General features: G+C 39.8%; 2 protein-coding genes across 3 annotated transcripts; both read left to right on the top strand.

Moving 5' to 3' along the window:
- The first annotated feature begins 7,752 nt into the window (after positions 1–7,752).
- Positions 7,753–25,303, top strand: LOC119536157 (olfactory receptor 51E2-like). Of its 2 annotated transcripts, XR_005217362.1 has the most exons (5): positions 7,753–7,787; positions 21,099–22,103; positions 23,431–23,513; positions 24,821–24,878; positions 25,171–25,186. XR_005217362.1 is itself a non-coding variant. In XM_037838840.1 (4 exons), exons 1-3 carry the CDS (start codon positions 7,779–7,781, stop codon positions 23,467–23,469), a joined length of 1,056 nt encoding a protein of 351 aa, XP_037694768.1. In that variant the 5' UTR covers positions 7,763–7,778; the 3' UTR covers positions 23,470–23,513; positions 25,171–25,303. The 2 variants fall into 2 exon arrangements, 1 of the variants encoding a protein (XP_037694768.1); XM_037838840.1 differs by lacking the exon at positions 24,821–24,878 and having other exon boundaries at positions 7,763–7,787; positions 21,096–22,103; positions 25,171–25,303.
- LOC119536158 (olfactory receptor 51F2-like) lies at positions 11,865–12,851 on the top strand. The gene has a single exon (XM_037838841.1). It carries the CDS (start codon positions 11,889–11,891, stop codon positions 12,831–12,833), a length of 945 nt encoding a protein of 314 aa, XP_037694769.1. The 5' UTR covers positions 11,865–11,888; the 3' UTR covers positions 12,834–12,851.
- Positions 25,304–26,374: the final 1,071 nt, after the last annotated feature.

The raw sequence follows: 26,374 nt of genomic DNA on the forward strand, positions 1-26,374 counted from the left end.
GATGAGTGAAGGAAGCAGATTTCCCTGGGATAAAGGATCACATCCTGTAATAATAAAGGAAAAAATGTTTTCCCTCTCTCTACTCTATCATACAATTTAGGATCACTAGCAAACCATGGAAGTGTACAGTAAATTACTGTTCTTAATGTATAGTAAATTACGTTTTCTTAGATGTGGAATTGATCTTTGGTGAACTAGGGGAAGAGACAGAGCACTAAACTGGATGAAGAAATCTGGGTTCTAGCATGAGTTTCACTATATTAGATCTAGGCACAGTGCAGATATAGAGAGATTAGACAGTCTTAAGAAGTTTACCAGCTCTATGAGGTCTATGGACATCAGCAAACAGCAAAATAATGATAATATTAACAATGTTCATAGTAAAATATTTCTAATTGAATAAATGCACAACTGCCATTGATAAAACTAAATAACAGGAAACAAATCTGTGCAAAGAGACCCACAGAGGGTAAGAGTAGTTAAAGCCTTTGTTTTCACAGGTAGTGTCTGTAAGCCTGATTATGTTTAAGGAAAATGCTGCCTGAAAAAGATGGCCTGGAGGTATCCTCAGGAAGAACCAAGGCACTCATTGGAGGCTGATTAACAATAACTGGAGCAGAATTACCTGAGCAGGTTCCTGGATTTTTCTCTTTGGCACAGGGGTATTAGAAATGGTCTTTTAGGGGGATGTTCACTCAGAAACTTATCACTGAGACCAGCTCAGTTCATATGGTCGATGAAGACTCACAACCCTCTCCTTTGGGGATATGAGCTATGATTGTGCACTCACTCAGATCGATGAATCTGTACGATCTAAAAATTTCTTCTATATTGGTTCTTGTCCTAAGTTTTCTGCCACCAAATTATCATCTGAAGAAAGAATGCTAAGTTTTTTATATATTTGGTCCTCATTCATCCATTCATACTTGAATTCATTCAATAAATATTTAAGTACCAACAAAAAGTCAGTATGTGCAATGGATGGAGTTGGAATTAGAGCTGATACCCCAAGAAGATCTGTACATGACTCTGGGAAAGAATGTGTTTAAGGACAGTTAACTTGGTGACTTACATTCCCCTTCCTAGATGAACAGGTTGGAGCCTGGACTTGAGTGAGAATAATTAGTTTCAGGAGGTGGAATCAAAAGGGCACTTCTATTTGAGGAGAGGAAAAGTGAAAAATGCTCAATGCAGAAAGCATCTTTAAGGACTAAAATACGTATGGGCTGTATAACTGAATTGAGAAGCAATGAAAAACAAAGCAAAATTAGTCGGCTTTGGAGTCAGCCTTTGGACCTCAGTTGAAAGACACTCTCCCATTTTCACCAGCGACTTCACAGGCAAGAATTGGGACACATACCTGCCTCTGTACCCATAAGGGATTTCAGAGACTTCCTACATAGCTAATAAGGTTTGAGAGTTATCAAGCTGTTGGCCATGGTGAAAGCAAATATGATGCAAATATGTATGAGTAATAAATTCAGGGGAGAAGAGGACTAAAGACAGATCCCTGGGGAACAGCAGTATTTAAGGAAAAAATAGATAAAAAAGGCTCTTAATAATGGGGTAGCGAGGATATATGGGAACTCTGTATTATCTGCATGATTTTGCTATACACCTACAACATCTCTAATAAATATATATTTATATTCATATATAAACATATATTTTTAAGTATATATAAATTTTTAAATATATATATATATATATAAAGCCTTCTAATGAGACTGCAAAGTCACCAAGGAAATTGCAAGGCCCTTCCCCATATTTTTTCAGACCTGAATTTTCAGAGCTAAGAACTATGCCTGGCACAACAGCAGCCTCAAATATTTACTAAATAAATCAGTGAATTGTTTCTGAAAATAGTGATTAATTATAGATTCTCAATAATCAAGCATATATCACTCATCTGATTATATACCCCCTCAAATTAGAAGTAAAATTCATATAATCAGAGTGGTGTATTTTAAAATAGGAAGAAAAAAACAATTTTCTCATTAATTTGGACATTCATCCTTCCAACTACAACATTGCTCAAATTTGGAACTGTTGATAAAAACAATTTTTCCAGATAAAATGGAGCTGTTAAGGATCTTAAAATTTCTCTCTCTTTATTTTAAAGGTGAGGAAGCAGCCTCTCAATTTAATGTTCATTTTATTATAGCACAGAAATGAGATCCTAATGGATTGTAGCATTTTCACATAGTCTTTCTCCCTAATAACAATAGCGGTAATCTAACAATTACCTCTCATGTGCCAAATGCTTTATTTCACTTTATCTTTTTACTTAGTCCCTCACATGGCCTCTCCCTTCAATTCCTATAATCAAAGGTAAATATAGTAGAACTCTTCCAACACAGAGAACTGTATTTGCAAAGGTTGGTAGTAAGACAGCTTTGACTATTTTTCTTTTTTTTTTTTTTAAATTCTATGATTTTTAAACCAAGTATCCTTGCACTAAAACTGATAAGCAAATATTAAATAAATACTCTTGTCATGATAAATTTAAATATTTCTTTCTCTATTACCTAGAATTCCTGCAAGATGTATTTCAAACCTCCTTCCCACTTCTTATTTAGAGAGAATATTTATTAAATTGACATAACATATGGATTTGCTGATTACAATACAGAGTTCATGCTCAGAAATTTCCTCTTTCCTGTTCTACTTTCATCTTTATAACCTTTTTTGAAGTATATGTAGTCTCTGCCATATTTAGAGAAGTCTGCAATGCACTCAAACACTGACCTCATGCACAGAAGAATTCTTGGTTCTGGAAAGGGAGGTCAGTTGATCTTAACCCCCCCAGGGTTCTTCCCAGGTAGCGGAGAGTCTATTAAAGCACTAGAGGGGAGACAACAAAGGTGAGAAAGAGAGAGAAAAAGACAGACAGAGAAATTATCTCAACCTCAGTAATTTATGAGCAGAAAGTTTCTTCTGGCCTAAAGCTGGGAACTGCTCACTCCTGCCCCATGAAGCTGTCTCCAAATAGTTTCTCTTAGCCTGGGGAACACATAGGAAGAAGGCTCAAGAATAGGAGAGCTATCAGATTTGAGAAAGAGCCTTTATAAGGAGCACAGGAGCTGCCTGGTGAGAGCCATTTACCCAGCGGAAAAAACAAATTCCCTGCGGAGAGCTCTGTGCAGCTGGTCCTGCTAACCCTTTGTGCCCCAAATGTCAGTGTACAGGACAATTTCTTCTCAATCTAACTTCACTCTTACCTTCCTAAAGGAGAAGGCTAAAAATGAATACCAATTCCAATTCTCACTCACGAGTAATTTGACCCTTAAATGGCTGTGGTTCAAAGCTTTGTCCAGGATGAGAGTTAAGGGAGAAGCAGTGTTCATGGATCATTGTGAGTTTGCTTGCTAGTCCCTTGCCAGCCTTACAGCAATCAAAGGTATAGAACTCAGGTAGGGAAAGGGCTTCTTGAGCAACTACAATCACTGAAGCCAATGCAGCTGTCATCTGGTGCAGAGCTGCAGGCTTTCCCTGGGTATTTTGAATACCCGAGGGCTGGGCTGCTCTGTGCATAGGCATAACAAATGACCACTTAGAAAGCAGCACCTAAGATAAAAAAATTTTGAGCCTCATCAGTCCACCATGGTGCTAGCCTGCCTAGCTACCTGACCTAAGGCTGCTATCAGTATATTTACAATTGTTGTGGCAACATTGAACATGTTTGACAGACAGCCTCTATTAAAACTGGGAACACCATAAGTGCCTTTCAAACTTTGTCCATCAATACAGACTTTGATAATTAGTAATGAACTGAGAAGGTTGGTAAGTTTCAAGGATATTGGCTAATTAAACATGTTTATTAACAAGAAGCTGTGCCACGAAGACATTGTCTTCTAAGGCCTGCCATATGGACAAAGGGAATGACGTAACCATTTATTTCTGTGAGTGTTGCTCCAGATAAGAGATTTCAATATCCTGTTTAAAGAATTTTTTTTTTTTTTGTCATTTTATGTCATAAGATTCTAGATCCCTGGGAAAGTCTGGAAAGATACATGGTTTTCCAGAAGTTCATCAAAAATCTGGGAAAATATGCTCTCTTCATCAGTTATCTCCTGGACATAATCTTCCCACAGAAAGCACTTCACCAGACAGAGGAGAAACTTTCACAGCTCTGAGTATGTTTGCCAAGAAATATATAAGACTCAGTGAAAAAAATGCACAATTCAGATATAAGCTTACAAGACACTAAGTCAAAAGACATGCCCAGGCTGTAACATCTATTCTGGGATATAAATCTGAGAATCTTGGTGGAAAGGCTAAGGATACCAATCTGAAGAGCGCTAGTCCAAGATCAGGGGTGCAGGAGATGGTTCAATGTTTTCAGAGCCCCAGGCTCTTTCCAGCCCACTCCCAAGGAATTGAAACCATTTATCAGCCCAGGCCTAATACTCTGGGGTATACACAGAGAGCACATAATACCCATTCATACTGTCCCAGAACTTAAATATTTTGAATACCTTCCCTGCATCCACCTCTCCATTAAGAGTCGACATAGCATTGTTTAGACTCAAAGTGACTGGAGCCGGACAGACTAGGTCCAAAGCTCAGCTCTGTCACTGACCTTGGGCTAACTAAGTAAACATCCCACCTCCAATTCATCATTTTAACATGGGATATTAGTAAGATGTGATTCATGAATTTATAGAGTTATAAATATGATAACCCATTATTAACCCATGGAAAGGTCTTAGTGCAGTAAACTTCACACTCATGAAAATGTTATTCATTGTTGCTATTCATTCTTTTTGTTATAATTTGTATTTCCATGTGTTAGTCTTGGGATTTTATTATCATTAAGTGCCTAATATGTGTCAGATACTGTGCTCCATAGACTGAGATGAAAAGGTGGAGCCTCTATCCTCAAGGAGCTCTCACTTCTGATTATAATATGACAAATCTGATCTGGGCATTCTCCTACTTACAATGCTTTGGCTTCCCGGTGCCCTCAGGAGTCTGGCCCTGCCACCACTCTGCTTTTGTCCTTGGAAGCCTGTCTTCCTCTCTGTCTGCTGAAGCCATGCTCAACTCATTTCCCTGCATACAGCTGCTTCTCTTCACATCAGAGCTTTCTGCCATTCTCTTCTCCAAGGCAACATTAAGCTGTTTGCTGTGTCCCAAACTCTGTCCCAAAGGGAATTCAAAATAGATTTTACTTTTATACTGATATAAAATTTATATCTATATTAAAATTAAAGTAGCTTTTTTCCTAGACTTTCTGATTTCAAAATTATAGATAAATTAGTAGAAGTTGAATTTTGCTTTTATTTTTGTTCCCCTGCCTTGCAGCACCCTAATATTGTGTTCAACCTCTGTCTATGAGGAAAAAAAGCACAGTTGTTCACTGTGGCTAGGACATTCCCTCAACCTTTTGTCCTCTCTTTACCCTACCCTCTAGCCTCCTGTCCTCATCCCTAGCTCCCCTGGAAAAACCCTTCGCATTTCTTTAGATCTCATTTTAGCAATCATATTTGGTTAGTAAAGGAGGAGGGAATGTATTCTCTTTGGCTTATACTGAAGTTGATGTGATTGAGGGATTGTGGGTGGAGCTGTCCTTCAGGGGTCAAGAATTTCATTCATCTTTATTCCATCTGCTCCAAGCACAGAGCCCTGATCTCTTTCCTGCACTGCTGCTAGTTATTTTCCTAAATTATGAAGTTTATCACCTGACTGTCCTTCAATGATTCATTCTTGCCTTCAACTTTAAATTTTTTCCTTACTTTTGAAATTGAATATCTCGTATTTCTGTAGGTCAGAAATCTGACCCAGGATCCACTGGGCTAAAACCAAGTTATCAGTGAGACTGCAATCCTTTCTAGAAGCTTCTAGGGGAGAATCAATTCCTTTGCCTTTTCAGCTTCTAGAGACTCTCCACATATGTTGGTGTGTGTCCCCCTTCCACTGTCTTCAAAGTCAGCAGCAGCCAATCAAGTCCTTCTCATGTTCCATCTCTATGGTGCTCCACATTTCAGGAGTCATGTGACTAGATTGCCCCCACCTGGACAATCCAGGATCATCTCCCCATCTCAAGGTCCTTAACACTAAGCATGTCTAAGCCCCTTTGCTATGTAGGTAACATATCACAGGATCCAGAGACGAGGACAAGAGCATCTAAGGAAGACCATTAATAACTTACCCTAAGCACTTGGCATATTATCTTGGGCACAGAATGCACAATATGCCTTGCTGTATTTCTTGTCATTGTTGTTGCTGCATTATAAAGAGTAAAATGTTTTGGGCCCAGACTTTTGCAGTGGTGAAACAGACCTAAATGGAAGAGGGAGATAAAGTTGGAAAGAGGAAGAATGGTGAGGAAAAGTATTGAAATTATCCAAGTGCAAGATAATCATGTCTTACATAAGGTATCAGCTTTTAAGAGATGAAAAGTAAGAAATTCTGGTTAAATTTCCAGAGGCTGACAGGATTTGCCAATGGATTGAAGTAAGTTGTAAGAGAGAGAAATCAAGAATGATTCCATGTCTGATATGCCCAAGAGTAGTCCAGAAATGGTGGAAAGATCTGATAATCTGAAGTCTGTAGGGTAAGAGAGGATGGACCATCCATAGCAATCTATGGGGACTATTTACTAAAGCCTAAAAGAGGGCAATAGTCACCTCACAACAGAAGACATCAAGAGCCAAATCCATCACCCACTTATCCCAATTCCTGGGTACAATATAAGACCTCCAGAATTACACCCAACTGGGGCATAACCCAAATTATTGTGATTTATTTTCTGCCACTCAATACGTTGGGATTCCATAGCAGAAATTAGGTTGATTTATGAAAAAGTAAGGAAAACTATTTTCTGAACACCTATGTTGTATGTAAACTGAAATTTCTGCCCACTATATTTGCCTACCACTTGGTTCATGCCTCTAAAATAATTTTATCATTGATTGCCATGTGATTATTGGTTAACCTGTCTTCCACACTATATTAGGAGACCCTGGATATTAGTAAATGTTTTCTTCCATATTTTTTATTCTCCAGCACTTAGCATGATATTTGGGGTGTAGGAGACTATTATGAAATATTTGCTAGATATATGTTTGGATGAAAAAATGAATTTTCCTGGCTGAAAGAAGGAGGCTGCTAAGATGCAGAGGCAGGCTAACGAAACAGTACTGTTATAAATAAGTACAGATGCTAAGGGGATACAGGACAGAGAGTGACACAGTCATCATAGGAAATACCTCTTAATAATTAGGTAAAATACTTCATTTTTTAAAAAATCCCCTTTGGAGTGACTGCTTATGTGTACAGGTTTATTTGTTTTTCTGTATGATGAAAATTTTCTAAAATTAAATTTAATCTAAATTAAATTTAGATTTTCTAAAATTAGATTAGACAGATCACTGTGAAGTTACTAACAACTACTGAATTGTATACTTTCAATGGCAAAATGTTATGGCATGTAAATTATGTCCCTTTAAGCTGTTTTAAAAAGGTCCTTCAACAAAATTAAATTGGAGTACAAGGAAAAATAATTTTATCAGCCTACAAGGCACATGGCCACAAAAAGTAATTGTATACTGGAACAGATATAAAAAGACTCTATAAGGCAGAAAAAGTGTTCTGGGAACTTCCACTCCCTAGAGAAACAGGGAGTTAGCACCACAACCAGGAACTGGCTTTTCCACAGCGTGTGTCTCTCCAATCAGACTGGAATGCAGCTCCTTATAAGCTTGGCCTCGCCTGGAATTCAGTGCCTCCTCAGCTTTCCCAGTCAGCCTGAGAGGGACAGGCAGTACTGCTGTATGGACTCTGTAAGTAAAATTCTTTTTTTCAATGAAAACACTAGACTGGATGAGTTGAGCTATTTTATCCACAGGGAAGAATTTCATCACATATCACTGGACAGTGGTATGGTGAGCTGCAAAAGATGGTAGAATTTATTCCTCCCAGAAAATCTGTAGAGAATAGGCATTTTGTTCAGCCGGGTGGAGGTTGGATAGACTGTGGTTCCTCAGTCAAATTTTGAATCAGTGTGCTAATACGTTATCGTAATTAGTGGTTTGGTGCCTAAAAAAACAATGACTGAGAACTTCATCTCTAAACTTAGTGAGTCTCATTGGAAATGAAAAATTAACAATTTTGAACACACATTACAGCCAGGCAATGTATTAGGCAAAGTGTGTATTCTATTTTGCAGATGAAGAAATTGGAGCAAAGGAAGTTTGAATTACATGTAGGTTTTCAATATTTTTTGAGAGCTTGGGCATTGGAATGACAAGAAATGGGTTTAGATTCCTGGCTCTGACAGTCACTACTGGTGTGCAATCTTAAGTGTTCTTAATCTCTTGAATACTCAGTTCCTTTATCAGAAAAAATGAATTTAATAATATTTGCCAAAATAATCATAATCATCATCATAATAATAATAGTTGCCAACTGTGTAGTAAAAACAGACAGAATGCTTATACAGGACTTAGCAGAGGAATATTCACAGAGCAAGTGTACAATAAATAGTAGCTATTGTTACAAGTAATATTGATCATAGTAATTGCTGTATATATCTCAAGACTAGTGATTGAGTAAGGATCTGAACCCAGATCCATCATGCACTTACAGCAATGCTAATGAAAAACTATTTGGAAAATATAGGTGACGCCATCTGATCTAATTCAGCAGCTGAAAACACTACCCACAAGCTATTTCTCATAGCAGTGCAATTAAAGAGAAGAGCACTGGGTCTAAGTAGACAGGAAAATTAGTTAAGAGACTATATATTTCATAAAAAAGACAATGAAGGTTGTGTCTGGGTTGAAAAGGGTGGATGGGATAAATTTGAGGGTAATAATAACACAAAAGAGTAGCCTGGAGAAATTTTAGTGCCTCCCTCTATTAATAGCCATTTGTCCTCCTTTATTCTTTGATATGAACAATTCAGTTGTTTCAATGTAAGAAAAGTTCAATGGAATATAGCTTCAAGTACCCACTTCTGATGAAATTGTTTTTAGTCTTCAAATGTAGACCTTCTGAGGCTCCTGTGTTTGATATTTCAAAAGGAGAATCAATAAAAATAAATGAATATCTATATGTAAGGAATAAGGGAGAGTAAGGACAGTGGGGGGGGGGATCCTAATCAGATGATTTGCTAGAGTTTGATGTCATTTACTAATAAATGAAGGAGGCAGGGCAAAGTTTCTCATGGAGGAGGGAATGAGTTCGGTTTGGTTCTAACTGGAGTTGAGGTGACTGAGGAATTATGGGTGGAGAAGTCCCTCAGGAGTAAAGTATTTTATAACCTTTATTCTATCTGTTTCAAGCACAGAATTCTGATCCCTTCTCCACACTGTTGCCAGTTATTTTACTAAATTAAAGCTTGCATCACTTCACTCTCCTTCCATGATTCAACTGCTTTCAAGTTTCAACCCAGAATCCTTGCTAAAATTTTCGATTCTGCTAAAATTTTGAAATATGGAACTCATGAGAAGTCCTAGTTAGCTGCATATTTGCTTTTAAAGTGATATTTAAAACTATGGTAATAGTTAAGATATTCCAAGGAGAGTATATGGAGAAGAAAAAGGGATAATAGAAGAGTCATATAGAACACAATGATTTAAGAGGCAGAGTACAAAAATGCTAAACAGGAAAAAAAAAACAACACATGTATTTGAAGGTAAGAGAGGAGCATGTTTTAAGGAGGAAGGAGAAACTTTCAAAGAGAGGTGGTCAACATGGCCAACATTGAAATGAGAGAGAAAACACTTGAAAATAATATTTCGTCCTAGGCATTAGGAAAACATTGGCAATGAACAATTATTTAAATTAACAAAATAATGTAAGGAGAGCCATGAAGAGGTTGGGATGAAAGATTTTCAGATAACAGTTTATTTTTTTTAAGCGATTCCAGATAAAATTGCCTCGGGACTCAATGAGCAAAAATTAAAATCCAATCATTGACTATGGATTGAGTATAACAGATACTCAATACATCTTGGATGACTTGAAGGAATTGCAAATATCTAGATGAAAGTATGACAGCTTGCATTATTAGGTTGGTGTAAATTTGAGTATTGTAGACTGCAGAAGAGGAGCCAATGGTACTAAGCAAGATAGTAAAAACAGAAAGCAAGCTTGTTGGAGTAAAATTAGAAGAGATGAAAACTTATATTTACTTTTCATAAAATATTTGGAAATGCCTCTTTAAATTCCTTATCCTTTCCACAGAATTCAAGATTTTCCTGGCATGACCCAGTCTCTTAGCTTTATCTCTCACCACATGCAACCTTACACTAGGACTCCGGCATTCTAATTTTCTTGTGGTTGCCCAACAAACTCTGTTATTTTATTATTCCCATGTCATTGATCATGTTGTTTATGCCAAGAAAATGCTTTTCCCATTTTTTATCCTTGTGAACTCACATCCACCCATCAAAATTTTATACAGTTATTATTCATCTACTTTTAAAAGATTCTTTGAAATTAACTCCTCTTGATACACACACAGAATTCACATACACACCCATGGAATCTGTTACTTTGTTTACCGTATCTCTCTTTGGCACATTCTGTCTTTGCACACACCATAATTCACTGTATGCATTTCTTTATGTCTAACTCCTGTAGTGGTCTATTATTTTACTTGCTTCATACCCTTGGTGGCTGACACAATGCTTGGCACAGAGGGAGCTCCTGGTGTATGTTTGCTCTTGAAGTGAATTGTTTATGATTGATGGTCAATACCATATGGGTAGTTATTGGTTATCAAAAGGAAAAAGGACTCTTCCACCTGAGTTCTGTTCTACTAGGCTCAGCACAGAACAGGCTCAAACTAGATGCCATATATTATTTTCTGATCTCTCAAAAAGAAAGAGAAGGATAACAACTGTCAAGAAGTTTGAGAAAGGCAATAAACAATTGTTCGAATTAACAAAGTAATATAAGGAGAGCCATGAAGAGGTTGGGATGAAAGAGAAGATTTTCAGATAACAGTTTAGTCTTTTTAAGTGATTCTAGATAACATTGCCTCAGGACTTAATGAGCAAAAATTAAAATCCCATCATTGACTATGAAATAAAAAATAACCGTGATAGAATTAATTGCCACATATAGTGGTTCTCTGCACTCTCATTTCTGTTATACATCAGTGTACACTGGCTATTGAAGTTATTTGTAAACAGTACTGTTTTTTCTACCATCCTTTCTCACTCACTTGATTATAAATTCTATTAGATAGGTCTTATTTCTATTATCCCTTACCTTCTAACATAGGCTATGTACAAAGTAGGTCCTCGGTAAATGTCTTCGAGCATAAGGAAAGAGAAAGAAGAAGAAATATTACAAGCTCATTTTGGCTCAGTACTTTTACATTGACATTCTGAAAGTCTTGGAAATATTCATCTTGACTTATTCAAATTCAGCCAATCTTTCAAGCACTGTCTTTCTAGGAAGCCTTCTCCACATTCCTCAAACTTACCATATGCTTCCTTTCTGCTAACATTTCCATTATAAGGTTAGATAATACATTTCTGATATTAATTTCTTTGGTGCCCTGAAGACACACTCATTACTCTAAAACTTAGCATCAATGGTTACAGTTATCTACTCTTAGTTTATTCTTCTATGGTCAGAGGAGGGGTGGGGGGGGCACACAGAATAAACACAGTTGTAGCAAGGAACCACAGAGGTGAACAACTTGGGCTGAGCCATATACAAAAAATTAAATAAGTAAATAAAAGTAGCTACTACAGCAGTTGAAGTCTTACAATTCTCTTATCAGTTTAAATGAGCCATATTTATATATATGTATTAATTGTTGGTTAGTTTTCTGTTGAATGAAATTATTTGTAAATGGATTTATACACAAATACAGTTGTTTTTATTTTAGGCTCTCTCTTGGAATTCTGTACTTTTAATCGAGCATGCCAACTTTCCAGAATACCACATCCACTTCCATCATTTTCTTGCTAACTGGTGTTCCTGGGCTCGAAGCTTTCCACACCTGGATCTCCATTCCCTTCTGCTTTCTCTATGTCACTGCCCTCTCAGGAAACAGCCTGATTCTCTTTGCCATTGTCAATCAGCCGAGCCTCCATGAACCCATGTACTATTTTCTCTCCCTGCTGTCCACCACTGACCTCGGCTTGTCCATATCCACACTGGTCACCATGTTGGGTATTTTCTGGCTCAATGCCAGGGAGATCAGCTTTAATGCCTGCTTGTCACAGATGTTCTTTATCAAACTCTTCACTGTGATGGAATCCTCAGTGCTGCTGGCCATGGCCTTTGACCGTTTTGTGGCCATCTCTAATCCTCTTAGGTATGCCACCATTTTGACTGCCTCCAGAATAGCCCAGATTGGGGTGGCAATTATCATCAGGGGGTCACTAATGCTGACACCCATGGTGGCACTTCTTAAACGACTGTCCTTCTGCCGCAGCCACGTGCTCCACCACTCCTATTGCTTCCACCCTGATGTGATGAAGCTCTCATGCACAGACACCAGGATCAACAATGCAGTTGGGTTGACAGCCCTGATCTCCACTGTTGGTGTGGACTCAATCTTCATCCTTCTTTCCTATGTTTTGATCATTAAGACTGTCCTCAGCATTGCATCTCCAGAAGAGAGGAAGAAGGCCTTCAGCACATGCATCTCTCATATCGGGGCCGTGGCTATATTCTATATTCCATTGATCAGTCTGTCCTTTGTCCACAGATTTGGGAAACGAGCCCCAGCCTATGTACATACTCTGATTGCTAACACCTACCTGCTGATCCCTCCTGTACTGAACCCCATCATCTACAGTGTGAAGACCAAACAGATACGCAGGGCTGTGTTAAAAATTCTCCACTCTAAAGAGATATAGAATCATAGAATCGCAGAGCTATATGGACTCTTCATGATGTTCTATAGGTCATGTTATCAATTAAAATGAAACAAAACAAAAATTGTAATTCATTGAAGCTAAGTGTACAATAATTTAAAGTTAAAGCTGGAATATATCTAGGACATCAGCTAATTCCACCCCTTTATTTTACAGATAAGGAGGCCAAGACACTGGGGCACAGGGGGGATGAGGGAATAATAGTCTAAAGCCTTAGATCTATAATTTCTCCTCCTTATCATTGCCTTCTATCCCTGCTAACAGCTTTTCTCTTCTCGCCTCATCCACTTCACAGCAGTTAGAAGGACACTACGAAAAAGTCACTTCTTTGTAAGACATAAGTAGTATTTTCTAACTGCCATAATAATGTTATCTAATAACTTCTTCCTTAGTCAGTCATGGCTGTAAGTGCTTTTTACATATATTAACATATCTTATATTAAAACATTATAAGGTAGTTACTTCTCTTGTCAGTAAGAAAATTGAAGCACAGAAATGTTAAATATCTTGCATAAAGAGCTAGTAACTGGTAGAATCATATTTCACCATAGTTCATATCCATGTAAAATGCAAACTGACTCCAAGGACCACCCTCTTGACACACACACACACACACATATATATATGGTGTCTGTGCACGAGAGGTTTATCACATATATGTATATGTATATGTGTGTGTGTGTGTGTGTGTGTGTGTGTGTGTGTGTGTGTGTATAATTATATACCTACCAGAAAATTAACCTTCTACTTCTATTCTATAGAACAGTCCATATAATTTTTACTGGAAGATATAAGAAGTAAAAAAACAAAAAACAAAAACAAACAAACAAGCAAACAAAAAACTAAAATAATACACCCTCTTTCCTCTAGAAATTTTCACCCAAACAAGTGAGGAAATCCCAAAACAAAATCTTCAAACCTCACATGTGTATTTCTACCTGTTTCTTTCCCAACTCCAGCAAATTCCAGAATTCCTCTTAGCCCTCCGTAAACTTTCTGCTCCAGTGAAAAATTAAGAGTGTGGATTGCAAATTAATTTTAATTTGTGTAACTTACTTAGAAATTTTGAAATCGGTGGCATGTATTTTGTCTAACAGCTTAATCCAGCAAGTTAATTATTTTTCTACCCTGGGTATATCCAATGATTCTCAAATTTTTAAAGCACAAATTTCAATGAAACATTGGTATTACTCAGTAAAGGTGGGGGCTGTAAGCCTGTTTCAAGTCCAGAAAGACAGTAGAACTAGTCATTTCCATCTACAGGGAATTAATGAAGGCACTGGAGTACTGTCTATTTAACAATAAGGATGATTGATGTCAAAATCCTTAGCATGTTGAATCAGTCTTTTTCAGTCTCAATTACTTGTTAGTTTTCTTCTCTCTGAACCACAGGTATTGGAATGCTATAGGACTTTATTGTCAGACATCTTTTGTTGTTGTTGTTATACTGCTGTCTTTGATGATCTCATCTAGCCTCATGGCTTATAATACTATATATGCAGATAAATCCCAAGTTAGTATCTATAGGCTAGACTCATATTCAGCTGTCTATGCATAATCTCCATTTGAAAGTCTAATAATCTCAGACTTTACGTGTCCAAAACCATATCCTAATATTATTTTAAAAGACAAACATGCTTACCCATAGTCTTCCCTAACTCAGAAACTCTACCTTTCAAGTTGCTGAGGACAAAATGGTTAGAGTTATCCCTGACTCTCCATTCCACATCCAAACTATTGGCAAATCCTGACAATTCCTCTTCCAGATATACCAGCTATTGATATTTGGATTCCAATCACCTCTCACCACCTCTGCTGCTACCACCATGGTCCAAGCCACCATCATCTTAGACCTGAAACACTGTATTAGTCTCCTGATGGGTCCTCCTTCTCCCACGTTTACTCCTGACAGACTTTTCTGCCCACAGCAGTTAGAGATTATTTTAAAACATAAGGCATATCATGTTACTTCCTCTATGCAACATGCTTCAATGGTCTCCTGCTTTACCCATAGAAAATTCACAATCGTTATAATGTAAAGATCCATGTGATCTGACTCCTCTCCACCATCCCAAAGTCATTTCGGACTGCTCTTCCGGGACTTCATTCCGCTACACCCACAGTAGCCTGGAGCTCGCTCAGCAAGCTCTGACCTCACAGGCTTCCCACTTGCTGTTCCCTCTACTCGGAAGACTCTTCCCCCAACACCCACATGGCTCACTCCTCACTTCACTCAGGTCTCTGGTCAATTGTTGCCTAATTAAAGGGCCTTTCATCTTCTTAAAATAATAATAGTAACACCTCTCCCACCACTCTCATCCTTACCTACCTTGATTTTTCTTCCTAGTACTTTTCATTCCCCAACATATTTTATATCTGTTTCTTTATTTTCTGTTTTCCACATTGGAATGTAAGTTCTTTGAAGATACGGGCTTTGTTCATTCATGATTTTTTCCAGCTCCTAAAACAGGGTAAAATAATAAGATGTTTGAATGATCTGGCTGTACTTACCTCTCAAGCCTCATTACTTGTTTCTATAAAATGCTCCAGGTACAACAAATAATTTGTATTTCTTTAACCTTCCTGCTCTATGTCACTTTCAAGACTTTGCACAAACCGTTATCTCTGCCTATAGCACCCACACTCTCTCCCTTTCCCTGACTTAGAGTGGAGGTAACTCTCCTTTAGGGGCTTTTTCTGACCTCTCAAGTCTGGTGTCCTATCCAGATGCCCTTTCAGCCTCTTGTGCTTCTTTCTCACAACAGTCCTTTCCACATTCTATCTCATTCTGTCTTAAGCCGGTCTCCCCACAGCAGGCCCTGTGCTCACTTCTCAAGACCAGGGACTGTGTCTTGTTCACTACAGCTTCCACATTTCTAACCAAATGTCTAACACTTCATAGTTTTTAAAGATTGGTTGAATTAATGAGCTAATAAATTGTCTTAAAAGATGCATAAGGCTTTGGATGGCATACAAGTAGACAAAGCTCTCTAATATCAGAAAGCTATTCCTAATGTCTACATATATTTTCATAAATGAAGCTCCACATTTTGAAGGCTACTGTACCAGGTGCTGCCCTTTGGGTATGAAAATGTCCACTCTGACTCACAAGACCTATTACAAGCTTACCCTAGTCTTATGAAGCCTTTACTTCTCTCTCTTTCCAGCAAAAAACTCACCTTGTCTAATCATTGAATGAATGTAGATAAAAAGATTAGGAGGACATTCAGGGAGATGATTTATATTTTGAATAAACTGCCCATTTATTTTCTGTGTATTTGTCTCCCCTTGTTTTCTCTCATCTATTCCTCATGGGTCATCCTCCTTGCATTATCCTAAATTACAATGAAACAAAAACAAAAATCCAAAGAAGCTATAGGCAGGTCCAAGGAAATATGGAAAATTTCAAATGATGCAAGCTTACAGACTGCATCATTTGTTTCCACACACTATATAATATGGGATATGGAGGAAGGGAGGAGAAAAGGAGAAAAAGTGACATGGGTTGGAGAAAAAGAATGGAGGGACACAGAGTCTTAAAAAAAGCAAGCAGGAGAAGGAATTCCAGTCTAAAAACCCAGGCAGCCAAGATGTTCAGACCATTTCTACATACATTTTTCTCCCACACCTCACAACGCACATGCTAACCTGTGGCCAGCCTCACTGTCCAACAATCCTGGAAGTGTGTCAGATTTCCTCACCAAGGAGTGGGTAGTTTAGACACTTTGGGAAAGGGAGGTTTCCAGAATAAACATCACACTCTGACCAACGTGGACAAGCTCAAAATGAATCAGGATATTCCTAAAAGCCAGAGCAATATTAGACACATGGTCACTGTTGTACTTATTTGAACATAGCAGTTGTTGGTAATGAGTATGGAAAACAAAGGAAACATTCAAGAGATGTTTAAAAGGAAAAATAGTCATGACTAGTTAAAGAATTAGATGCAAGGGATGAGGGAGGGTTATGTCTTAAGTTTCTGTCTTACATAACTAAATTCATAAGCGCATCCAGTCATGTCTTCCTCAAATTCACTCTCCCAACAGCTTCTAGAGTAGCTATCTAAAATACATTTGTGGTTATGATGCCCCTGCTAAGAACACTTACTGTCTTCCCAACTCCAACAGGATACAGCCATTGTATTCATGGCCTATCAACGGCTCATAGCCACTTACAGCTCCAGTGCCCCTCTATCCTGGGTTGTACTCTATGCTCCAGCCATAGCATGCTCTTAAAGTACCCCCACAAAGCAATCTGTATCTTGGCTCCATGATTTTATTTCTACTGAAATTCCCTCTTCTTTGACCCACCCCCTAACAATATAAATGCCCCTCTTTAGAGTTCTCATAAAAATCTGTGCCATTTCCTTTCACTGCTATTCCCTATTACCTTATGATTGTCTGGATAGTTGTCTGTGAGCACCTGGAAGGTCAAGTTCAGCAGTACCCACACAGAATCGGCACTTAGGATATGCTTACTGCACATATGAATGAATGGACTAACTGTATTGCCAGATGTAGGTGCCCACGAGATACTCGATGGTGGTTGATAGGAAAGCTGTTCTGTTCTTACTTTTAGAGATTACAGCACTAGAGCACTTCCTAGAGAAGGCAATGCTTAAACTAGGTCTTAAAGGCTTGAGGCATGGAGAAGTCATGGACAGGGAAAAGTGAAAGAAAGGACAGCTTGGTCAACTGCACAGAAATGCAAATAAGTCTATGAGGTAGCTAGGGAAGCCCGGTTTAATAGAATTGAGGCTCCTTGTAGATATGTCAGATCATGTCTCTTACTATTTAAAACACTCCAGTAACTTCTCAGCTCACTCAGAATCCAAGCCAAAGCCCTTTTATGTCCTTTAAATCCTACAGAGCCTTCTATGGCTTGGTTTCCCATTACCTCTCTGATTCTCTCTCCCTATTTTTCTCCCCCTTGTTCTCTCGACTCAGGCGCACTGGCCACCTTGTTGTTCTAAACCACCAGACATGCTCCCGTCTCAGGGACTTTTTTAGTGTCTTCCTTTTTTCCTGGGATGATATTCCCCAGATATCTCCATAGATATTTCTCTCACTCTCTAAGGCCTGTCCTCAAATGTCCCCATTAGGCAAATGTCTTCCTGGGCACTCCATCTAAAATTCCAGCTGCTCCTCCTGGCATTTCATATTGGTTTCCTTCTTCACGTTATTTTTCTCTTTATCGCTACCTAACATCCTATTTAGCTTACATATTAACTCCATTCATTGCCTGTCCTCCTTAGTAGAAAGTAATTTCCATGGAAGCAGAGATTTTTTGTCTGTTTTGCTTATTACACAGTAAGCCCTCAATAAATAATTGTTGAATGGATACATGAACAAAGACACAGAACCCCTGATTCTCCAACCAATATTATTACTAGTTAACTATGTGACTGAAGGCAGAGAGCCTTTATCTCATCTGCCTTCACCTGTAACAGGTACAATAATGAGTGGCTCGCCTACTACAAAGGTGGAGCTAGGAGAAGATACTGAGAAGTGTCAGAAGGGCTACCATCATCTGTCTCCAAATGCCTCTAGCGCATGTATACCCCTATTTTGAATTATGGAGTTATATCTTTGTATACCCTTCTTGCTTTATAAAATGCTGTGAACACCCAGAACCCAAATCCTTGACTCTACAGCCACCTGTTCGGCCTAGCAGAGCGGCTAATGAGGAATGGCACTAACTGCAGCAGGACTGACCATGGGAGCTATGGTTGGCTCAGAAGAGGTGGGGGTTAGGGCTGACAGATGGTTGGGATCCCTGACTATTTAAGTGTGGGAGAGATGGTGGCAGAGGCAGTGGGCCCTTTGCGATTGCTCACCAAGGCAGGAACAGTGGGAAGGCCCTGGGAGTGTCCCACAGTGGACATGTTCCTCTGTCTGTTAAGCCCCTGAGGCTCCCGTACTCCACAGCCTGTCCCCACGGGCCTGCGAGCTGCTGTATAAGGAGGCTGTGCCTGAAAGGGTGAGCCAGCTGGACTGCTTCATTCTTAAGTGAGTCTGCCCTCAGCTGGGTCAGGCAGTCTGAAAGCTCCTGCATTCCTCAGGGACCTTGAAGACCACACACACACTGCAGCCTGGCAGGGCAGGGGGAAGCCCTTGTCCCATCCATACCTCCATGGACATGGAAGAAATGCTCCAGAGCCTTAACTGACAGTCCAGGAAGGCAGGTGAGAATGAAAGGGGCAGCCACATTCAGATGCAAAGAGACACTGAAATTGGATCTAGGCAGAGAAAAAATAGGCAGAAGGGCAGAAAACCTGTGAGGGAGAAATGAGGTCTTCTTGGTCAAGGAAGCTCCTTACTCTGGCCAACAGGGGCTTTTGTATCTGTCAGCATTCTGTACAGTAGCATGGGCAAAAGGCCTTGAGAAAGGGGAAGTACATAGCTGCGGTCCCCCAGTGCCCTCCCCTTGCTTATGCTTTCCCTCGGCCTGAGTCCCATTCATCTTGGGCGCGGTGTTCTGGTGGCCTGGCCTCCTTCTGTGGAAGGTTATTTAACCCCATCCCAGACTCTCCAGCAGGACTTGTTTGAATTGCTGCATCCTCCTCCCCAGGCTATCTATGACAGAAGCCTTGAATCTCGCTGAAGGAAGTAATTCTCTGCCTCTGGAAAGAGCTTTACACACTCTGACAGCAGCTGTGAGCCCAATTTTGGATTTGAAATTTGTCGAGGAGGGTAGCTATTCTGTCTCTGCAGAAGTGCCGAAGAAGGAGGAGAGCAAATAGAGGTCAGAAGCATGATTTTGTGACTTGTGAACATGGGATCTGTTCTTCCTTGCTTATTAAAGAAGGGGAAAATCCAAGTCATATCTCTTAATCCTCATGTTATTATATTATATTTTTAAGACCACTGGTCTTTGAACGCTCTCCACAAAGGCCAAATGGAAAGGCATCTTCCAGGAACAGTTAAGACCCAGATTAAGAGTGAAAACAAATCCTGGGGAGATGAACATTTTACCCTGAATACCACTGATGAAGAAGCCTTCAGAGTTTATTCCCTAGAAGCAAAACCTCGGCTCTTCTCAGTCAAGCCCTTGGCTCCTTGGAGATATTTAGCTCCAAAGACCAGGGTACCTAGGAACATAGCAGGGAAGAGTTTGATGAGGTCAGATTTTTGTATTTGTGTGGGGAAAAGAAGTTGGGTGGAGACCACTGCGTTTCCAGGAAGAAACTGTCTCCCCTGATGTGACTGGCTTCCTGCAGAGGTTCTAGGAAAGACAACGCTCTAGGAATATGATTTTAAAAATCAATAATACCTCTCTCAAAGTCGGGACTCGGCCTGAGATCTCCTTGAGGAAAATGCAAGTGGCCTCAGAGGCAGCAGAGGGTGTGGAGGATCCCACTAGCCAGGAGAGGGAAATGTAAGGCAGCAGGATCTGCTTGATCCATGTGTCCTGCCAGCACCCTGTTTTCTTTTCGGATTTTTTTGTTTTGTTTTTTAATTGTTTTGGGTCTCTTTCTTTTCTTCCCCACTGACCTTAGAAATGGGCACCTGGAATCCTGAAACTGCAAAAAAAGTTCCCTATGTCCACCACCTTGGAACACTTTTTATTCCCTCTTCTGCCCATTTTCTACCCATGTTTCAAGACTGAACAAAAGGATCATCTTTTTCAGGAAGGTTCCTCTGATCATGTTTCCTCCTTTCCCATGCAATAAACTACATGCCTTGTGCTAGCATCTATCAAAATACTCTAATAATTTGGTCTACTTTTGTATCTCAAACACTAGGCAGGGCATCGGGAGAGCAAGGAGGGCAAGAGGTGTCTTTCATGCCTGTATCAGTAGGTCTCTTAACAGAGTATAAGCATCTCTCTTAACAGAGAGCCTTGTATACAGTAGGTCATATAAATAAATTCTTATGAACTGAGGCGAATGAATGAGTGAAAGAAAAGAAACAGTTCTGCTGAAAGGGATTCCCAACAGGGTATCTGTTAACACCTATCTGAGAAACAGGCCATCCAGTACCCAGAAAATGAAGGTGTGGGCAAGGTAAGGAGTCCAAGGGGACTTAACAAGGCCACATTTTGAGGCTGCATTGTTCTCCTCTGGCTCCCTTTTCAAAATTTAAATAAGCCTTGACAGTAGTGATTGAAAATGCATTTGAGCTTTCCCTTCCCCTTCCCCCAACCTTAAAGAGGTGCTAAGAGCTTGGGGGAAGGGGAGAAAAGAGAAGGGGAAGGAAGACTGAGGTCTCCAGGGCTGGTCTTTGATTGTGCTCCATGTCCTAGCAGGTCATCAGGCTCCAGTGTGACCTCACCCACTCCAGGCCTGCCTCCTCATTGCCAGCTATGACATCTTGCAACTTCACACATACCACCTTTGTGCTTATCGGTATCCCAGGACTAGAAGCAGCCCATTTCTGGATTGGCTTTCCCTTGCTTTCAATGTATGTGGTGGCAGCATTTGGAAACTGCATTGTTGTCTTCATCGTAAGAACTGAGCGCAGCCTCCACGCTCCCATGTACCTCTTCCTCTGCATGCTGGCAGCCATCGATCTGGCCTTGTCCACATCCACCATGCCCAAGATCCTTGCCCTCTTCTGGTTTGACTCCCGGGAGATTAGCTTTGATGCCTGCCTTGCCCAGATGTTCTTTATTCATGCTCTCTCAGCTATTGAATCCACCATCCTGCTGGCCATGGCTTTTGACCGGTACATAGCTATCTGCCACCCATTGCGCCATGCTGCAGTGCTCAACAACACAGTAACAGCCCAGATTGGCATGGTGGCCGTGGTCCGTGGATCCCTCATCTTTTTTCCACTGCCTCTGCTCATCAAGCGATTGGCCTTCTGCCACTCCAATGTGCTCTCACACTCCTACTGTGTGCACCAAGATGTGATGAAGTTGGCCTATGCAGACACTTTGCCCAATGTAGTCTACGGTCTTACTGCCATCCTGCTGGTCATGGGTGTGGATGTCATGTTCATCTCCTTGTCTTATTTTCTGATTATAAGAACGGTTCTACAACTACCTTCCAAGTCAGAGCGGGCCAAGGCCTTTGGGACCTGTGTGTCACACATCAGTGTGGTACTGGCCTTCTATGTGCCACTCATTGGCCTCTCAGTGGTGCACCGTTTTGGAAAAAGCCTCGATCCCATTGTTTATGTTCTCATGGGTGATGTCTACCTACTTCTGCCTCCTGTGGTCAATCCCATCATCTATGGTGCCAAGACCAAACAGATAAGAGCACGAGTACTGGCCATGTTCAAGATCACCTGTGACAAGGACCTTCAGACTGTGAGCAGCAGTTGACCCCACCCACACCACTTCCTCTTATCCTTAATGGCTTGATAAAATTATTTCCTAATATTAGCTTAGTTCCAGTTGCCCATAAGAACATCAGTGTTTTTTTCCAAATTCTGTCTCTGCTCCAGGTACCAAAGTGTGTTTTGGTTCTCTTGCATAAGTCAAAAAGTTATTGATCTCATTATTATATATATAAAAAAAAAAATAGGAACTCCACCAATGCCCCCAATAAAGAGAGCATAAGAAAGAGTGACACAAAATGCAATTGGCTATGAAACAGGAAAAATGCTTCAGTCTAATTAGTAATCTAAAAAGCCTATATTAAAACAATATTCAGACATTTTTTGCCTATCAAATTAGAAGGTGTTATTAAGGAAAATTCACAATAAAAGTGAGGTTGTGTCAAAACACATTCTTGGGAATCCCTGCTGATGGTGTAAATTGGTGCAAAACCTTTGAAAAGTAATTTAGCAATATATAGCAAGATTTTTTTAAAGAGTTATATCCTTTAGTGCTGTAATCTCACTTTTGAAAATTTACCCTCACAAAATAGCCCTAAATGCAGAAAAAAATTAATAAAATGTACTAGTTACCCCATTATTTGGTATAATCATGTATTAGAAAAACTGGGGTATAATATATAAAACTAAGGACTGGTAAACTAAAGTATAATCCATCCACATAATGGAATATTATGCAGTCTTTAATAACCTATTAAAGACTCTGTTTTTGCAGGAACCATGTTTATAATATTGAGGAAAACAATAAGGGTACATGATTGAAATAAATTTCAGAAACAACTCAAGCCCTGAAAGAAATGTGCTAAAGTACTAGTGATTCATTTTTGTGCTAAAGTACTACTTTCTAATTTTCTTGATTTCTTAGCCAATATGTACTGCTAAGCAACTTTGAAAAGGGGGAAAATGAAACTGATAATTTATGGATGCCAGGGATAGATGCAGTCTTCACTGTTGACATTACTTGGGAATTTATCTAAGCCATCAATCAAATTTTATCTCAGCCTTTAATCATAATGCTAATTAATATCTCTCAAGTACTTACAGTATTCCAGGTGCCATGATAAGTGTTTCACAGAGTTCATCTAATCCTTACAGCAAGTTTATGGGGTATGTGCCATTTTTGTCCCCTTAAAACAACAAAAAGAAATGAGGCTTACTTTAGCAAGGTGATGCAATTAAGTCACACAACTCCTAGGTTCTGTGCCAAGATTTGAAATTAAATTTAATGACCAAGGCCAGAAGTCTTAACTACCTTGTTATATTGCTTCCTGTTTAACATTTGCCATTTATTTCCTCAGCCTTTGAAAATCCTCTGCTCACTCTCTGCTGTGTACTAAGACAGATGGCTTTGTATTTGTGATAAGAGATAACCCTGCCCTTGGTAAGCAACAAATCCAGATTACTCCTCATGTTTTACAGCCACCTTTCATGATCTAACAGCCTACTTCTTTCCAGATTTATGGAAATTCATCTCCTACATCTCCTTATCGTGCCTTCCTTTTTCTTAGCATATCCTGTATCCATCCAGTACTTTGGATATAACGGCACTTGATATTGTCTGAGTTTGAACTTAGGTATAAGATACAATAAAATTTTATTTTAAATTTTGCAAAGTGTTATGCTAATTGTCATTACATTTATAGAATCCTTTAACCTCGAATTTGGAGAGGTAAGAGTTTCTCTAGTCTTCTTACTTCATAAGAATAGAAATCCTGACAAGGTACATGTTTGCTGAATGCCATCTTATCTCAAGGTAGGCTATTCCCCCTCTAATGTTGAGCAGCTCCAATGAGCAGCTGAGATCCCACGCCAATCATTGGGTCAATGTTGTTCCTCTGTAGCTTCACTGAACAAGTCTTGGGTAGGGAATTTGAGTGGATAAACCATTGGGGAGACTCCATCCTGGGGCCTCTTCCTTGGGAGGAGGGAGCTTTGTTGTTTACAATTTCAGACATGACCTCTCTCCTGTAGACGGGTCCATCTAGCACAGGCAGCTGTCGGCTCTGAACTGTGATCGCCTCCTCAGAGGCCTCCAAAGTAATGAGGTTAATCAACATGGATAGGCCAGCGCTGTAGCAAGAAGACAGAATGGAAGAGACGGTGACCTCCTTGGGAAGTGAAAGGGAGCTACGCTCTGAGAAAGTAGAGACTCAGGCATAAGGCCCAAATAATGAAGGCAAAGGGATGAATTTAGTGAGGTTGAACTCCCTTATGTCTCCCCCAACAAACTTAATCCTCTTCTGTCTCCCTGATCATTGCTCTACCTCAAATCATACCCACCTGCCCACCTCTATAAGAGCATAGCCAGATTAACAATTCAACAAAGCTTATATCTCTTGCCCATAAATCTTTCACTTTCCCTTACCAGAGCCCAAGTTGTTCGTATTCTCTTGCTATCCCCCCTCCTCTCTCCTCCTGCGCTAAGGTTTTCACTTTTTAAAGTAGCCCAAAGAGAATGATATTTGATCCAAAGGAATAAAGTTTTAATTGTAGGACTTCTAGGATTGTAGCAGGCCCCTGATTTTTAGTGGCAATTTTTATAGCTTCCAAATCTTGTCATGGAAGACACTGATTGCATTTACATCTGGTCATGTAGCCTGAGGATGAGCAAATAGAAGTTGGAAGCCGGGGGTTCCTCTTCCTGTGCACACCAAGAAAGTTACACATTTTCTCTTTTTTTCTACCTAGAACCTCATAATAACCTCATTTCTCAAATGAAAATACACAAAAGGAAAAGAACTTCCAGGTATATTTTACAGTTCCTATGACTGTCAGGTGATACTTTGCAAGTCTGTACATATGGGAATAACAATGTGGTAATAGGTAGAGGAGGCAAAATTGTATGACCCAGAAGTTAAAAAAGAGGAAAACATCCTGGTGAACAGCTAGGCCATAAAGGAAGAACTGAAATTTGAAAGAGAAATAACAAAAACTATCACATGTAAAACACAAAACAGATAAAATGTAGTGACCAAAAATAATAGGTGTCACAAACTATTCAAGCTCAAACTCTTTAATACCAGTTTGTTTTTGTTTAGACCTACGTGTTTCAAGATAAGGACAAACTGATCCAACAATAACTCTGCCTGGACTCAAGTTCTGAAGAGGAGACCTCTGAGCAATCCCCACCAAGACCATCCTAAGCTTAACCCCAGCCCCCAACCCCACCCCATAAATATACTTCCCTTCCTCCCTTCTTTTGAAACAATTGTTACTTCTTTTAATATCTTCTTCTTAGCTGCAGCAAGTTAATAAATCTAACTTGGACTACAGGTATGTCCATGGCGGGCTTTAGCTGGTGGGCTTTAGCAAAATTTGTAAACATGTGAGAATTCCTTAAACCCGAGGCAGTGGGTTGTATAAGAAAGGCTCTTGGTGTCTTAACTGGGGTTTTCCCAAAAGCAGTGCCTGAGACAAAGACGAGGGTGAAGGTAGTACAAGTAGGACATGCTTCCAGGAAACAGGAGTGAGGGGGCAGAGAGTGTGACAGGGGAGGAAGAAAATCCAATTCAGGGTTATTACCCAGACTGCTGCTGTGGACAGTGGGCACTCGACCCTGCCAGGACCTCTACAGAATGCCTCGGGAAATCGTCCATCCACAGGGTGAGTTAGAGCATCTGTCCATCAACTCTTACCCCCATCTGAGTGACGGTTGCCCCGAAGCTTTAACCCCTCTGCACTTTCAGGGTATTCCTGGTCCTAGGGTTTTGGAGAAATCCATAAAGCAGAAAAGCGGAGAGAAGAGACACCCACGTGAGGTGGGAAATAGAATGAATTAGTCTATGGGCAAGGTCAGAGGTGGGCCAAGGGCATGTGACATGGAACATACAGAGCATCTGCTCTACCTGGGTTAGGGGAATGGGAAAAAGTTTGAGAAATCTAGAATTTCATATGTCTCTATTATATTTAACACTACCCTGTATTGAGGGCTTACTATTTATCCTCTCCTGTACTAAGTACTTGTTTACATAATCTTCTAAACAAACGTTTGAGATGATGACCATTTTGCATATTAGGAAACTGAGGCACAAAAGCATTATGTATAATTTCCCCCAAAGTCATACAGTAGTAAGTGGTAGAGTTTTGAACTTGAACCCAGGTGTCTCTGACTTCTGAGCTCACTGTTTAATACCACTCCATTACATTGCACTTAATGGGAATGGTATCCTGCCCAGGCAGGCTAGGAATGACCAAGATAAGTGATAAAGGACCCTGGAAATGATTTCCTTGGCAGGAGACAAC

This window comes from Choloepus didactylus, chromosome 6, assembly GCF_015220235.1.
Source record: "Choloepus didactylus isolate mChoDid1 chromosome 6, mChoDid1.pri, whole genome shotgun sequence".
Lineage (NCBI taxonomy): Eukaryota > Metazoa > Chordata > Mammalia > Pilosa > Megalonychidae > Choloepus > Choloepus didactylus.